We start from the raw sequence: 16,291 nt of genomic DNA, 5'->3' as shown, positions 1-16,291 counted from the left end.
GAAGAACAAAGAACAGTCTAAGAAGAATAGAGTTAAAGTTATAGACATGCCCAAGACAGGAAAGGCTACAAAATATTATCTAAGTGTTTGACTATCCCATTGAGCACTGCTGGATCAATTGTGAGGAAATGTAAGCGGCAGGGGCTTCTCATACAGAGTAAAAAAATTTGCAGCTACTACAATGCCAAAGAACAAGAATAATTCCGATTTTGCATGAACAAGAGTATATACATAGCAATATGGTCAATTTAAGGTAATAATATATCAAGATGAACTTTACTGCAAAAGGTTGTGGACCATGGATAAAAACAATATTACATGTGAGATACTTGCTGTGATTCTCTTCCTACATGAAATGAGTAACCAGGACATTAAATAAATAGGTGTCCATTGCTTTAGCCATCTCAATACATACCTCCTCCACCTCCGCCGCCTCCTCCTCCTACAGGTCGATCATTTTTGTCATCCAAGGCGTCTGCCAAGTCAAAATCATTGGGATCTTTGAAAAACCATCAGAATAGCGTTAAAATGCAAATATACAAAATCACCAATCACTGCTGCTATATAAAGAAGACAAACAGAATAAATCTGAAAAGTGATTCCCAACCCGTATGATAAACCTGTGTGCGGTGGAAAAAAAAAAAACATTATTTACTACAATATTCTAGTATTTATGTGGGGAAAAGAGTAAAACATATATCATTTGTATTGGCAGGTGTGTCAATGCTCAAAAAAGGTTAGGAACCACTGATCTAAAACTTGAACACCATGCACAATTAACCAATAAGAAGTTATTGTGGTTTATTTTCAATACCACATTATTGGCAGGCTATAAAGTGACTTGCACAAACTGGACTAGCCACCAAGTTACAGTGCATCTCCATTATATTCCCCTGTAGGCATCTCTGAACATTAAGTCCTGCATTTTAGAGGACTATTTTCACCAGGAGATACAAGGGAAGGAACACTTAATTATTAAGAATAATTATTTTAAAAGTGGAATTGCCCTTTAAACGTACTATAGTTTGACGCAATAGTAAGTGTATCATGTGCGTGACAGTGTGGCTCAGAAATACTACCTTTCTTTTTCGGTGGCTTATTGGTTGAAACTCGTGGCTTCCTAGTTGTAGGGACAAACACGTCTGAAAATACATTAAAACAGGTTTATATACACACACCTGTGATGCTGCGATATGACGTTTTGATGTGATACAGAAATAGGTTTACGTGTCATTTTTATAGGCGCAAGTGTGTTCGTATGTATAAGTGCTATATATGTATCTGGCCTATCTTAGGATTCCCAGGACAGAAGCAATATTGGAGAAAGCCAACCTTGAATCCTATTTGAGTATACATATTATTAATGAATACCTGTCTGTTTGATGAAAATTAAAAGTCACCTTACAATTAAATCACACAGTGAAGGTCATTTACAAACAATTCACAGTGGCTAAACTGCAATCATGAAAACTTCAAAAAAGAAAGCGTTAATTAGTAGGAATAAAAATATTAAAATAAAAAAAATACTTCATACATAAAAACAATAATTCATATTATATATTCACAACATTGGTAACGGAATTCAATTCATATATAATCTTTAGACTAAGTACTTCCAATACATATACTTAAGACTTTTCCTTGGATTAATAAATCAATGTTTTTTGTTCATAAGAGAAGATTTATCATATAAACAGTTACTTTCCAACAGTCATTAAAGTGACCTGTATTTTATCAATTACTTTACACAACTTGTTAATTAGTATATTTAGCAAGCAAAACACGATTAAAAAAAGCATGCTTATTGGACAACAATAAAATGTTGAAAAAAAAAAAAAAAAAAAAGAGAGCCTTTTTAACTTGTATACAGTCACTTAGCAACTATGGGCCAACAGTATACTTTTCCCAACTTGTTAGTTGAATATATTGTTACTTCGTGCCTCTGCATTTAACCATACAGATACCATATAATCTCTGGTAGGTTCCTTATGGTAGCTGCACAAGAACACAGTCCAGATTCCCAGTGAGTCAGTTAACCTCCTGCTGCTGGTTATTATACCGGATCATACAGCCAAACTAGAATGTAAACAGTGTATACTTCTCTCCTGGGTTTGGTCATTTTATCAATCCAACTGTGCAGTCTCCTGTGGATAGTGGGGATGATATAACGCGTTTCTCCACCTACTTATAGCATCAGCAGCTTCCTCAGGTATAAAACTAGTCCCCTCTGAACCGATATTTATAGCAGGGAATTGAAAAGCAATTCATAATCTACAGGTCACTTTAATGACTGTTGGAAAGTAACTGTTTATATGATAAATCTTCTCTTTTGAACAAAAAAAACACTGATTTATTAATCCATGTAAAGGTCTTAAGTATATGTATTGAAAGTACTTTGTCTAAATATTATATATGAATTGAATTCAGTTACCAATGTTGTGAATATATAATATGTATTTTTATTTATGAAGTATTTTTTCAATAAATTGAAAATTTTTAATTCCTTCTAATTAAATAGCGCTTTCTTTTATGACGTTTTCATGAAATTTATCTGTATTAATTGAAAGGAAGCAATACTCTTTAGAAAGCTGCAATTTGATTAGTAATTATTGTCACCAGGTAGACTAGCGCCCTAATATACATTTATTTGTGTTTTTTTAAACTGAAATCACTCTGAGCAGCCAATCTTAATCTGCCGAGTGCAAGTTGTATAATGAAAGCTAATGTCTTTTACTGGTTGCTATGAAAAAATTTGCTATTTTCATCAATGTTAGCAAATAACCCTAATAATGTCACTAAGGGGAAATCAGCCCTACTATAAAGAATGGGGTGGGAAAAAGATACTTAAAATAGGGTAGAAATTAAGCAAACAGCAGAAAATGTTCTGTTTTTTTCCCCACATCTTGTTTTGTAATGCCGATAAATACATATGCATATAATAATATATATTGTATTAAAAGCAGCACTGTGATCTGGCAGGAGCACTCTCTCAGCGATAACAGTAGAGGGAAAGATGATTTGTAAAGCAGCATACCTCCTCTCTACCCCAACACAGCTTTTAAAAGACAGGCAAAATGTGGGATCTGGCAGAGCTGGCTCATGTGTGTATATATACAGTGCCCCATATGATTTTCAGAATTACCTGGATTCTTAGGAGGTGGTTTGGGGACAACCTTGGGTGGTTGAGTGGCATCAAAATAGTCAGATAAGTCGAAATCATCTGGACAGGAAAAGGGAAAATACAGAGATTAGCAGGACCCTTGTCTTTCCATGTGGTTATAACCAGTGGCTGCTCCAGAGGTGGGGCTGCAGCACATTCCAAAATTCTAATAGGGGAGCCCCACCAACTGCCATTTCAAATGCTGCCAAACAACGCCGGCCAGGACTCACTGGCAGTTGGTGTCTCTCCCCTACTTAAATTTTGGACTGCGCTGCAGCCCCACCTCTGGAGCAGCCAGTGGTTAGAACATCGTATTCTGGCATAGTACCAGGTTTTCACCTTTTTTGGATTGCCACATTACAAATATTTAAAATATTTTAGATGTTCATTTTTACATGTTTATTTTGTGTACAAATTAAATATCCTTTTACCAAAAGTTAACGCACCAGATTCTTCCTTTTTCTCTGCATTTATAAATCATATGATATCTGCTATCAACCACAAGAGAAAAAGTAACTGTGCAAAGCACCCTCTGAGAGCAATCATTTCAGGTTCGCAAAAAGTAAGCAGTTTGTGATAGGTTTTTCACCCCAGAACATCAGCCATGTTCTTTCCTGACACGTGAATATAATTTTGCATTATAGATTTGATTTTCCTTTCCTTGGGTAATACATTGTTTGCATTTATTTTCTCTGTTCCCCATATCGGAGTACACTTAAAGAAGGAAATTTCTGACACGTCAAGATTATACCAAAATACACTATTTTTGAACAATTGTACTGACAGAGGTGGAAACAAAATTTTCCCTATTTATATATATATATATATATATATATATATATATATATATATATATATATATATATGTATATACACACACATACACGTTGAGTCTCCCATGTCCAAATATTCCAAAATACGGAATTTTTTTTAGCATAACTGAGATAGTGACACTTGATTTTAGATGGTTTAATGCACACAAACTTTGTTTAAGGCATAAACATATTAAACATATTGTATAAAAATACTTTCAGGCTTTGTGTATAAGGTGTATATGAAACAAATGAATTTCATGTATCTACACAAAATTATTGAAAATACTGCACAATATTACCTTCAGGCTGTGTGTATATAAAACAAATGCATTTTGTGTTTAGATTTGGGTCAAATTCCCAAGATATTTAATTAAGGTATGCAATTATTCCAAAATACGGAATATTCCGATATCCAAAATTCTCCTGGTCCCAAGCACTTTGGATATGGGAGACTATGTATGTATCCAAAATAGTCCAAGGAGTCGGTTGGCACACACGAATAAAAAGATGTACAGCTGCCTGGGGTGCTAAACCACCTTTCTTGGTGGTTTGGGGAGTCTGTCCTGAAGAAGGTTACCCTCGCTAACCGAAACGTCGACTTGTACAATGCATTGAGGAATAAATAAGCCTTTATATCTTTTGAAAAAGTCCCTGGTGAGTGCACCTTATTTACTACTGTGGAGATAGATAGATAGATAGATAGATAGATAGATAGATAGACACACACACGCACGCACACTGGGGCAAAAAAGTATTTGGATGGCCACCGATTGTGCAAGTTGTTGCACTTTAAAAGATGAGAGAGGTCTGTAATTTCCATCATATGTACACTTCAACTGTGAGACAGAATCAGAAAAGAAAATTCCAGAAATCACATTGTATGATTTTTAAACACTTTATTTGTATATTCTTTCGGGAAAAAAATATTTGGACAATCAAAAAGTTTAACTCAATACTTTGCAAAGTAACCTCGGTTGGCAATTACAGAGGTCAAACGTTTCCTGTAGTTCTTGACCAGGTTTGCACACACTGCAGCAGGTATTTTGGCCCACTCTTCAATGCAGATCTTCTCTAGATGTGTCATGTTTTGGGGCCGTCGCCGGGCAGCACGGACTTTCAACTCCCTCCACAGATTTTCTATTGGGTTGAAGTCTGGCTAGGCCAATCCAGGACCTTGAAATGTTTCTTACGGAGCCACTCCTTAGTTGCCCGGGCGGTGTGTTTGGGGTCATTGTCATGCTGGAAGACCCAGCGACGTTGCATCTTCAATGCTCTTACTGAGGGAAGGAGGTTTTTCCCCAAAATGTTACGATAAATGTCCCCATTCATGCTCTCCGTAATATGGATCAGTCGTCCTGTCCCCTTCGCTGAAAAGTATCCCCAAAGCATGATGTTGCCACCTCCATGCTTCACAGTGGGTATGGTGTTTTTGGGATGCCACCAGTAGCGGCTCCAGGCACGGGCAAGCTGGTCCGTCGCCCGGAGCGCTACTGTTTCTGGAGGACGCAGGAAACTCCCACCACCCTCCTGGCGGTATAGGACATATTTAAGCACAGAGGGGAGGGAGCGGAGGAGGGAAGGGGCGGCAACACAGGACGGCGCTGGGCGCAGTGCTGCCTAGCACCGGCCCTGGATGCCACTTATCATTCTTCTCCCTCCAAACACGGCGTGGGGAGTTTATACCAAAAAGTTCTATTTTGGTCTCATCTGACCACATGACATCCTCCAAATCCTCCTCTGGATCATCCAGATTGTCACAGGCAAACTTTAAACGGGCCTGGACATGTGCTGGTTTAAGCAGGGGGACCTTTCGGGCCTGCAGGATTTGAATCCATGATGACGTAGTGTGTTACTAATGGTAACCTTTGTGACTGTGGTCCCAGCTCTCTTGAGGTCATTGACCAGGTCCCCCCGTGTAGTTCAAGATCACCGATACCCCACGAGGGGAGATCTTGCACGGAGCTCCTGGTCGAGGGAGATTGTCAGTGATCTTGTATTTCTTCCATTTTTTAATAATTGCGCAAACAGTTGATCTCTTCTCACCAAGCTGCTTGCCTATTGTCGAGTAGCTCATGCCAGCCTTGTGCAGGTCTACAATTTTGTCCCTGGTATCCTTAGACAGCTCTCTGGTCTTGGCCATGGTGGAGAGGTTGTAGTCTGACTGTTTGAGGGTGTGGACAGGTGTCTTTTATACAGTTATCCAGTTCAAACAGGTGCCATTTGTACAGGCAACGAGTGGAGGATAGATGAGCTTCCTAAAGAAGTAGTAACAGGTCTGTGAAAGCCAGAATTCTTGCTGGGTGGTAGGTGTCCAAATATTTATTTTCCGCAAGAATATACAAATAAATGTTTTAAAAATCATACAATGTGATTTCCGGAATTTTTTGTTTAGATTCTGTCTCTCACAGTTAAAGTGTACCTATGATGGAAATTACAGACCTCTCTCATCTTTTAAAGTGCAACAACTTGCACAATCGGTGGCTGTCCAAATACTTTTTTGCCCGTGTGTGTACAATTTTTTATTTTTTTTGTTTATTACACTCCGATTTTACCAACTTGTTTATATATCTATGAATTAGTTCACACAGAGTCTGGATGTTTTGTCTTACACATTGATTCAGATCCAGAGTTGTACGTAAACATGACGGATTGCGCACAACTATGATGTGTAATGATTGGCGCATGAGCAGGATCTGCACTGTACTGTATGGCAGTTACAGTCCCCCCTAAGCCATGACTGACAGTTTGAGGGCAGGGAAGGGGTGGTAATAGCAAGCGTTTTTGAAAATGGAGGCATGACAACCCAGTTTTCAAGGCGCGCAGAGGCCAGGGTATGAATCTTCTGACACACATTTCCTGGCTCTGGCAATCCTGCGCAGGGCCAGCACAATGGGGTAAGCATTGCAGGGGACGCCGATTCTTCCTGTAGCTTTCTCCTCTGTGAGGCCCAGCATCTCTTACCTGCATCTGATCACATTTCCTCCCCTTCCACTCTGCTGCTGGGCCACGTCCCCTTCCAACCCTAAGCACCTTCAGTCAAGGAGATCTCAAGTTAAGTGCATGAATGTTGTTATAAAAAGCTTGGGGGTCTATTTACTAATCTTTGTTAGGAGATAAAGTGAACAGAAATAAGGTACCAACCAATCAGCTCCTAAGTGTCATTTTTGAAACACAGCCTGTGACATGGCAGTTAGGAAATGATTGGCTGGTACCTTACCTCCTTTCACTTTATCTCTTAACAAAGCTTAGTAAATAGACCCCTTGGTGTCCAAATCTATCCTCTTGGAGTGTTCTGAATGTCGGTAAGGTGTTATATATCTAAGAACCCAGTTAAAGGAAATAGGAGGGGGAAGAAAAGCAAAGAGTAAAAGTAAAATAGAAATCCGAATAAGTGTATTGTAGAGAGACATTCCAAGAGGACATATTTGTAGGAGGGCGCAAATTTATAGTTTGCAGGGGGAGACTGAACACCCTAGCACTGGGTCTTATCCTGCATAACCTGAGGATTACTCTCATGGCCGATGTGTTCGAAGACGTTCCAATGCTGCGCCCTCGGACGCAGCAGCGGATCAAAGAAGCTTGCTATTTAAACAAGAAGGCCTCCAGCGGCATTACTATATTTACACACAGCAGCTCTGTCCAAAGACGCAGCTGCTGTCTGTCATGTGTAAAACGCTGAATCAAGGTCTGTGCGTGTGATTTATAAAGTGGACTGTCCACAATTTCCACATGGCGGCTGCTACTTGCTACATGATGAAGCCTCAGTGCTATAACTACATTCATGGAAACTTGACCAAAATGCCAGACTGGCTATGGACACAGTGTCTGTCACCCCATGGTTAACGCATGGTTCATGGCCCCGACCTCAGGTACGTCCCTAGAGATGCAGTGCCTGTAGCCTGCCCAGACTTCGGCTACGTCCCTGGAGATGCACTGTCTGCCACCTGCCCCGACTTCGGCTACATCTCTGGAGATGCACTGTATGCCGCCTACCATGACCTTCGCTATGTCCCTGGAGACGCACTGCATGCCGCCTGCCATGACCTTCGCTATGTCCCTGGAGACGCACTGTCAATTGCCTGCCCCGACCTTAGCTACGTCCCTTGAGATGCATTATTGATTCTTTTTACTAAATTATATACATTGCTCAATTAATAACATAAAGTTTAAAAAAAATAAAAAGGTGTCTTGCTTAAATATCTGTAAAACAAATAGGGCCTGCAGCGGATGTTTTAAGTCTGTGTATATAAATAAATTGGGGTCCTCCTCTCTAGGTTTAACCAGCCCTGGTGCTTGTAATTCTCCAAGTGCCCACATGCTGGGGCGGGCTTGCTGGGACATGTAGTCCCACCCACTGTAAAGAATAATATAAAATATATATATATATATACATATATACATATATACATACACACACATATATACATACACACACAAAATAAAAAATTATCACTCTTTCCCCCCACAAAAATAAGACCAGACCAGCTTCATTTGCATAAAAAATTATTGAGTTAGACAACAAACGCTTAAAGCAAAAGATTCAAGAGTGAAAAGGTCGGTTTATAACAATGCATCTTAAAATTAACTACTTGGATATCTATTTTAAAATGGTCCCTGTTTTTCCATAGAGATTCAAAGATTTCAGGTATGGGTCTATGGTGCGATCAGGAAAGCTGAGGGCTTTTGCTAGAATGCCCCGTTGTACACCGCAGGCTTCTGCTCCAGAGTGGCTTTCATTTTATGCTGTCTGACTGACAAGTAGGCAGCGTCTTTCTACATTTGCCTGGGATAGAAACAGACAATTCTTGCAATGTAGTTTTAAGGGCTATCAAACAAATTGTTAACACACAGGTCCAACCTCACCAGGGATACTTTCATTTTCCCAGTGGGACAGTGAAGTCCCATTTTTCAACCGCACCCAGATCCTCAGTCACCGGATGGTGCAATATCTAGACAGCTGTGGACAAGCCTAATACCTGATAGGATTACCTCTTGCTTTCAAAACATTTGGCTGGGCCAGAATTCATTTTGAAAGTAACATATTTCTGCTGGTTGCAAAAGATAAGAAAAATCTCAGCAGTGTTTTCATGAGCAAGAGAGTGGTTTATATCTGACAGGGAAAACGTAGCTTTGATGCAAGTGTTGTATAGCTGGTGTGCGACAGGTAAGTGTGTTAACTCAATACAATGAGGTTGGATTTCAGTCGCTTTCTTCAATTACTGGGTGAATATTCTCAATAATATACACTTGGGAAAGTAGCTAGTGTGCCAGCAAGGGACAGATCCTATAGACTGCAGTTATATGAATTAACAGCAAATATTTGCTGCTTTACTGACACGCAAAACACAGATGTGACACCAGTCTCTGGGCTCCCCTCGGGCACGAATCTATCATTTAGTATCTATGGAGTCTCTCTAAGGGATTCTCTGTATACAGAGGCCCTGAGCATTCACCTGAATCTCCTCAGAGCCATAGGCACAATAATGCTTGGCCTCTCTTCTGCCATTGCAATGAATAAAACAAGATGAAGAGACCATGTGAAAGCTTACAACGTACCTATATCATTTACTTTATACACACACACACACACACACACACACACACACACACACACACACACACACACGGAGATTTATCAAGCCTTAGAGAGAAAAAAGTGGCTAAAGTACCAATCAGCTTCCTACTGTCATTTTTCAAGCACAGTCTGTAAAATGACAGTTAGAAGCTGATTGGTTGGTACTTTATCTCTCTCCACTTCATCTCTTTCCTTGATACATCTCCCCCACAATCTGAAATATGTGCAGATAAATGGTACACTACAGTTCATACAATTTCAACGTGTAATAAAAATCTCACTTGTTTATAATCTGCTTTAAAAATGTAGATATATTGCTTCACTGTCACAAACGTTTTACAGTACGTCAAATAATTCACATTAGATAACTAGTGGGAATGTTTTATATTATTTTTACATGGCCACCACATTTCAATCTCTGATTTTGGGTTGGGTAACATCATCTTCAGGTATGCTCCGGCCGCGGGGATCATGCGGACCGATATAGAGGAGACCACTGAAATAAAGTGTCTGCAATTACCAATCCACTTGCAGGTATTATACCACATAGACCCCCATAAAGAGTGCATGGCTTATTAGCATTGCAGTTAACCGATGGCTCCATCCTAGTGGTTTAGAATCCGCCAGGCATACATAATTCCTTCTGTCCCTTTAACAGTTTCATACTAAAAATCACTCACCGGGAAACAGTTGTTTCAATACGAACAAATTGTATGCAAACTAACAACTACCACCTTTGAATCTATGGCCACAGAGATGAGATTTATCATAGGAAGGAGTGATTACTCGGTTAAAAGGTTTTTAATTTTGTGTGTGTGTGTGTGTGTGTGTGTGTGTGTGTGTGTGTATATTATTTATTGTATTTGTGCATTGGTGATATAGATCATATATTGCTATAAAGACAACTCTTAAAGAGACCTTATAAATAGATGTTAATCTAGACAGCACCTATTTCTTTTTTTATTTTTGTATTCAATCTCTGAAGTTTCTCATGTGGCACATAACACTTCTGCAACATATGAACATTATTCCAGATCAGAAAAAACACTTTAAAATGTAGTCCATAAAAAAGTGCAAATGTGAAGCTGAACACATGGGCTGCAAAAAGAAGAGTTATGGTAGACTTACCTTTGTTAAATATTTTTTCGTCAATGTCTATAGAGTCCACAGGGATACCATGGGGAAAATGTGGTTGGAGAGATCCAGGCACCAAACAGTTAAGCTTTCAGCTCCCAGGATACCTCTGGTGCTCCTCCACATATACCCCACCCCTGGTCAAAGACAGTTTTGTAAACAAGCCCAAGGCAGGAGAAGGAAGAACAATATACACCAGAAACAGTCACACAAGATGATGGAATCCGTGAGCGAAAGAAAGGACCCAATGCAGCCTGGGTGGGTGCCCTGTGGACTTCGAAGAAAAAGAGTTATCAAAGGTAAGTCTACCATAACTCTTATTTACTTCTTCAGGGTCTATAGGGATCCACAGGGATACCATGGGGACGTCCTAAAGCAGTTCCCCCTAAGGGTGGGGACGTTCCTGAGCAGAAAGGAGAACCCGCTGCCCAAAGGAAGCACCCGAGAGGCAAAAGTATCAAAAGGCGTAGAACCTAAAAAAAGTGTGGACAGAAGACCACTTGACAATTGCTCAGCAGAAGCACCATGACAAAACGCCCACGATGGTCCCACAGACTGAGTAGAATGTACTTTTGGCTCATTTGGAACAGGCAGATCAGCCTGCGTGTAAGCCTGATACACAGTCATATGCAACCATCGAGCCAAAGTTTGTTTGTTAGCTGGCCAGCCTCGTTTGTGAAAACCTAAGAGAATTTATACGATCCACATAGATACGGAGAGCACGAACCACATCCAGGGAGACTTCACCTACAGAAAGGTCTGAAGACTGAAAAGCTGGATCCACAATCTCTTCATATACATGAAAACGGGACACTACCGTAGGAAGATAACCTACGCATGTACGGAGGACAGCTCTATCCTGGTGAAAAATCAAAAAGGGGAGCGACAAGAGAGCTGCCAAATCAGGGACTCTGCGTGCAGAAGAGATAGTGTTAACCACTTCAAATCTACCGAGTCCAGAGGTTCAAATGGGGGAGCCTGTAACCCCTTGAGAACCAAAGACCAATCACAAGGTGCCACTGGTGGGACAAAAAGGTGGCTGAACTTGCTGAACACCCTGAAAAATAATTCTAACATCCGGCAAAGAAGCAATCCTTCGCTGGAACCAAACTGACAATGCAACTGTACTCTCAGGGAGGCCAGGCCGTGACCGAGGTCTATCCCAGCCTGGAGAAAAGAAAGTACACAGGAAATCCTAAAAACCCTAGGGTCATACTTTGTGGGAATACCATTGACCAAAAGAATGCCAAACTCTGTAACAGATGCGGGTAGAGGAAGGTTTCCGTGCACTAAACATCATTTGAATCACAGAGCTGGAGAAACCTTTGGCTCTTAAGATGGAAAACTCAAGAGCTACGCTGTCAAAGACAGACGAGGTAAGTCCAGATGCAGGCAGAGACCCTGCGCTAACAGATCCGGTCATAGAGGAGGAGATAACGGAGTGTCTATGGATTGATTTCGTACGGTGAACCAATGGTGTCAGGGCCAAGCAGGAGCTACTCACTGTTCTGCCTTCCTGCTTGAATTTACTGGGAACCCTTGGGAGGAAGGAAATCAGAGGAAAGAGATACACCAGCTTGAAGTCCCATCTCACTGCCAGTGTGTCCACGAAGGCGGTTGAGGGGTCTCTGGTCCAGAATCCGTACCTGGGGGACCTTATGATTGCGACGTGAGGCCATGATGTCTACATCTGGTAGGCCCCATTTGTTCACCAGGAGTTGAAAAACACCAGTGTGGAGAGCCCACTCTCCGGCATGTATGTCTTGACGACTTAGAAAGTCTGCTTCCAAGTTGAGGACTCCTGGGATGAATATTGCCGAGATAGCCAGAAGATGACATTCTGCCAAGATCAGAATGTTTGTCACTTCCCTGCGTGACTTTGGCTGCGTGACTTTGCGTGCCTTCTTGATGATTGAGATAGTTGCGTTGTCGAACTGGATCTGGACCGGTCTGCCTTGGAATAGATCCTGTGCCAGGATGAGTTCTTTGTATACTGCGTGCAGCTCCAGGATGTTTATGGGCAAGTGACTTTCCTGATTTGTCCATCTTCCCTGAAAAGGTATGATAACCCGTCACCGCCCCCCCCCATCCGTGAAGACTGGCATCTGTGGTGAGGAGCACCAAATTTGGAATCCAAAATGGGCGACTTGTCCAGATGAGTCTTTTTTAACAACCAAGAGAGAGATGAACCACAGGAGTCAGAAGGATCCTTTGGGACTGTATAAGATGATTCTGCCCGTTTCACCGAGAGAGAATCAATTGTTGTAGAGGTCTGGAGTGGAACTGAGCATATTCCACCATGTCGAAGGTGGATACCATTGACCCCAGGACCTGCATTGCTGATGGAAAGGATACCCTTCGCTTGCAGAGCAATTTGCGTACTCGCAATAGGGCTGAAATATTGTCCTCTGGCAGAAGCACCCTTTGTGCTTGAGAATCCAAAAGTGCCCCAGATGTACCATCTGCTGTATTGAAGAAAGATAGGATTTCTTCCAATTGATGATCCAGCCGTGCTTTTGTAGGCAGGCAATGGTCACTTAAAGATGGTGTTGGAGAACAGCTGGAGACTGTGCCAATATCAGAAGGTCATCCAGGTATGGCAGTATTCTGATTCCCTGACGCCTGAGGTGGGCAGTCATAACCACCATTATTTTGGTGAAGACCCAAGGGGTCGTTGATAGATCAAAGGGCAGTGCCTGAAATTGGAAATGTTGTTCCAGGTCAGCAAACTGTAGAAATTGTTGGTGGCATGACATAATAGGCACATGCAGATACGCATCCTGACTGTCCAGGGAAGCCTTAAAATCCCCAGATTCCGTCACCAAAATAATTGACCGAACAGTTTCCATACGGAACTTGGGTACACGGATAAACTTGAGGATTTTCAGATTTAGAATAGGGCAAATGGACCCATTTGGTTACTGAACCAAAAACAGATTGGAATAATAACCCCTTCCTTGTTGACCCACAGGAACCGGGATTATCACCCTGCCTTCAACAGGGAGCAAATGGCCTCCTGGAGGGCCAAGGCCTTGATAGAATCTGATGCGGGAGTTGTGCAAAAAAAATTCTGGGGAAGATACCTCTGGAAAGTGAGGGCATATCCCTGAAAGACCACTTCTCTGACCCAGGCGTCTGTTGTTTGATGCCAGTTGTCCGCAAATTGAAGTCGCCTGCCCACCCTGGGGTCCCCCAGGAAGAGGCCCGCCCCATCAGGCAGTGTTTGTCGTCTGGCTTAGAGGCTGGACATCTGACCAGCCAGGACCTCTTAGCTTGCTGCTTGGTGGTCCTGAGAGAACTAGATGGTCTGGAGGAAGACTGTCCGTTTGCTCTTCCCTGAGGGCGAAAGGACCGAAAAGAAGATTGCCTAGACTTTGATGTAGCCATTGATGGCAGACCTGCAGCTTTTGAAGCTGCCAGAGTAGCCACTATCTTATCCAATTCTGCTCCAAAAAGTATGTTTCCATAAAAAGGTAAGGATTCCAGAGCCTTCTTGGCTCCCGTATTTGCTTTCAAGGACCTTAACTAAAGGGCCCTACGAGCAACAACCGAAGCTGCCGATGCTTTAGAAGCGAGAAGCCCAGCATCTATTGCAGCTTCACCCAAATAGGAGGCAGCTTCCCGTATTTGGGAGATAGATCACAGATGTTCTCTGGTAGCATTTGGTAGAGTATCCTCCAATGCCCCATTCTTCAACAGCCTTGGATACCCAAGCAGCAGCCATAGCTGGCCCAGTAACAGCTCCAGACAATGAAAACACTGATTTAAAACATGTTTCAAGTTTTCTATCTGTAGGATCTTTAACCACTTAAGGGTGGTGACTGTGCTATTTTTAAAGGGGGGAGGTGGAATTTAACTCTTGGGATGAGTATTTAGCGGTATTCAGTAATATTTTTATTATTATACTACTGACGGGGCCCGGTAATTGCAATTTACATCAATTAAGGGGGTATTTAAATGACCATAAGAAACGCTTTCCCCATACCTTGAGGAAGATTCATCTAGAATCGAAACGAGTTGGTAGAGGGGACACAGGACTCTTGTGGGTGATTAAATGTTGGACCTTACTGGACTTGTATTAAGGAACCTAAGCAGAGTGTGAAAGTCCGGACTTTAACACACTTCAGGCTTTTTAGAACTGGTCATCTTATTCCACATAGTCTTGCATGTTTTCATCCATGAGCTGTGATTTTTATATTCTGAGTTTAATAAACATCGTTTGTTTTCAACTATATCACGTTGAAGATGTTTTGGGTCATATATTGAGGAGTCTTCTATGGAGGAATTATATGAAAAGATACCTTGATGCGGATATCCCAGTTCTGACGTGAGTTTGGGTACGCCCATCTTTGTCGCTTTACTTGGGAGGTGGTTGAAATACATGGCCCTACAGATTTTATATTTTTGGGCTAAAAGAAACCTTTACAAGTGGATTATTTCCCCACTTTACTGTGAGTGGGGTATGCCATTTCAAATCCTTTGGTTGAAATATTACGATGTATAGTTTTCATTGTTTTATGGAAAGGATTTTATAACAGTTTCTTATTTCTCTATATTTCCCACTGTATGATCTTATCTGGGAGAAAACTATTGTGAATTCATACTAGCAATATTGAAGGATTATTTCTACATGTGGAAAGAATAAGTATCATGCATCAGTATTCTATTTTCCGGCGCCAACTCACATTTTCAAACCTTTTCTAGTTATTTTCATTTGTCTAAGTGTGGTGTTACTCTATATTGTTTTGAATAGTGGGTAGGCAGCAGGTCCCAAGTGCACTGACGGAATACCTTTTTTTGTATTTCATAGCCAATCAGAAGTGGCTAGATAGTGCTGTTGTTGGTCATTAACATAGCATATTGTGCCCCCAGAGCTCCAGCACACACAAGAGATACACCGCCTAAAAAGCGCATCTGCGAATGCACCCACATCTAATTGTTTTACAGTTATGGGTGTAACTTGAGCATCTTCAAAATAAAGGTTAAGATCACATGCAGACCCACCTCCCTAGTACTTTGTATTTAAATGTAACATTACTATAGGTGTTTTAATGGTTACATTTACAGAGTTCTGAAATGTCGCCAGTTGGTTTCTCTAGGTACGGCTTGACTAATCTCCTCATTTAGGGTCACCAGGGACCCAGATAATTAGCAGTGACCGCTAGTACATTACTCTGTGGGACATCCCTCTATTCATTGGCCATGTGGTGGAAATTACAGTTACGTCAGAGCATGAATTCACCTAAAAATACTGTTAGTGTTAATTGGGGAATGGGTCAGTATGCCCAGATACGAAGGCGGTCATTCTTCCTCGTTTGGTTAAATGGGCGCCCAATGTTTAACATCTAGTCCAGCTTGCCTTCCTGAGCCGAATGCCACAAGGGACCTACTGCTGACGAGATAGGAGGGAGGCACAGTGATAGTGAATGTGTGGTTTACACGTACATCTAATGAGCCCCCATAGGGTTCTAGAAAGCTTGCAGTATGAAAATGCGCTTGAAAAGGACAGTCAATTAATTCTACTCTGTGATGTGGTTGGGATAGAAATGTGAATACTTGTTGGTGAAGCATGAGAAATTTCACTGCAAACCATAGAAATAGGCAAAT

General features: G+C 41.4%; 1 protein-coding gene across 1 annotated transcript in view; it reads right to left on the bottom strand.

Annotated features, from left to right (window-relative positions):
- Positions 1-16,291, bottom strand: part of CD99L2 (CD99 molecule like 2) — an 89,197-nt gene that overhangs the window by 30,166 nt on the left and 42,740 nt on the right. Inside the window, exons 4-6 of the mRNA XM_088478853.1 lie at positions 3,143-3,220; positions 1,080-1,142; positions 416-499 (exon numbers count right to left, since the gene is read on the bottom strand). Of these exons, the coding sequence (XP_088334979.1) occupies positions 416-499; positions 1,080-1,142; positions 3,143-3,220 (225 nt within the window). The remainder of the gene's footprint in view (positions 1-415; positions 500-1,079; positions 1,143-3,142; positions 3,221-16,291) is intronic.

This window comes from Taudactylus pleione, unplaced genomic scaffold (assembly GCF_031769625.1).
Source record: "Taudactylus pleione unplaced genomic scaffold, aTauple2 ptg000222l, whole genome shotgun sequence".
NCBI lineage: Eukaryota > Metazoa > Chordata > Amphibia > Anura > Myobatrachidae > Taudactylus > Taudactylus pleione.
This window is presented reverse-complemented; position numbering and strand designations above follow the sequence as displayed.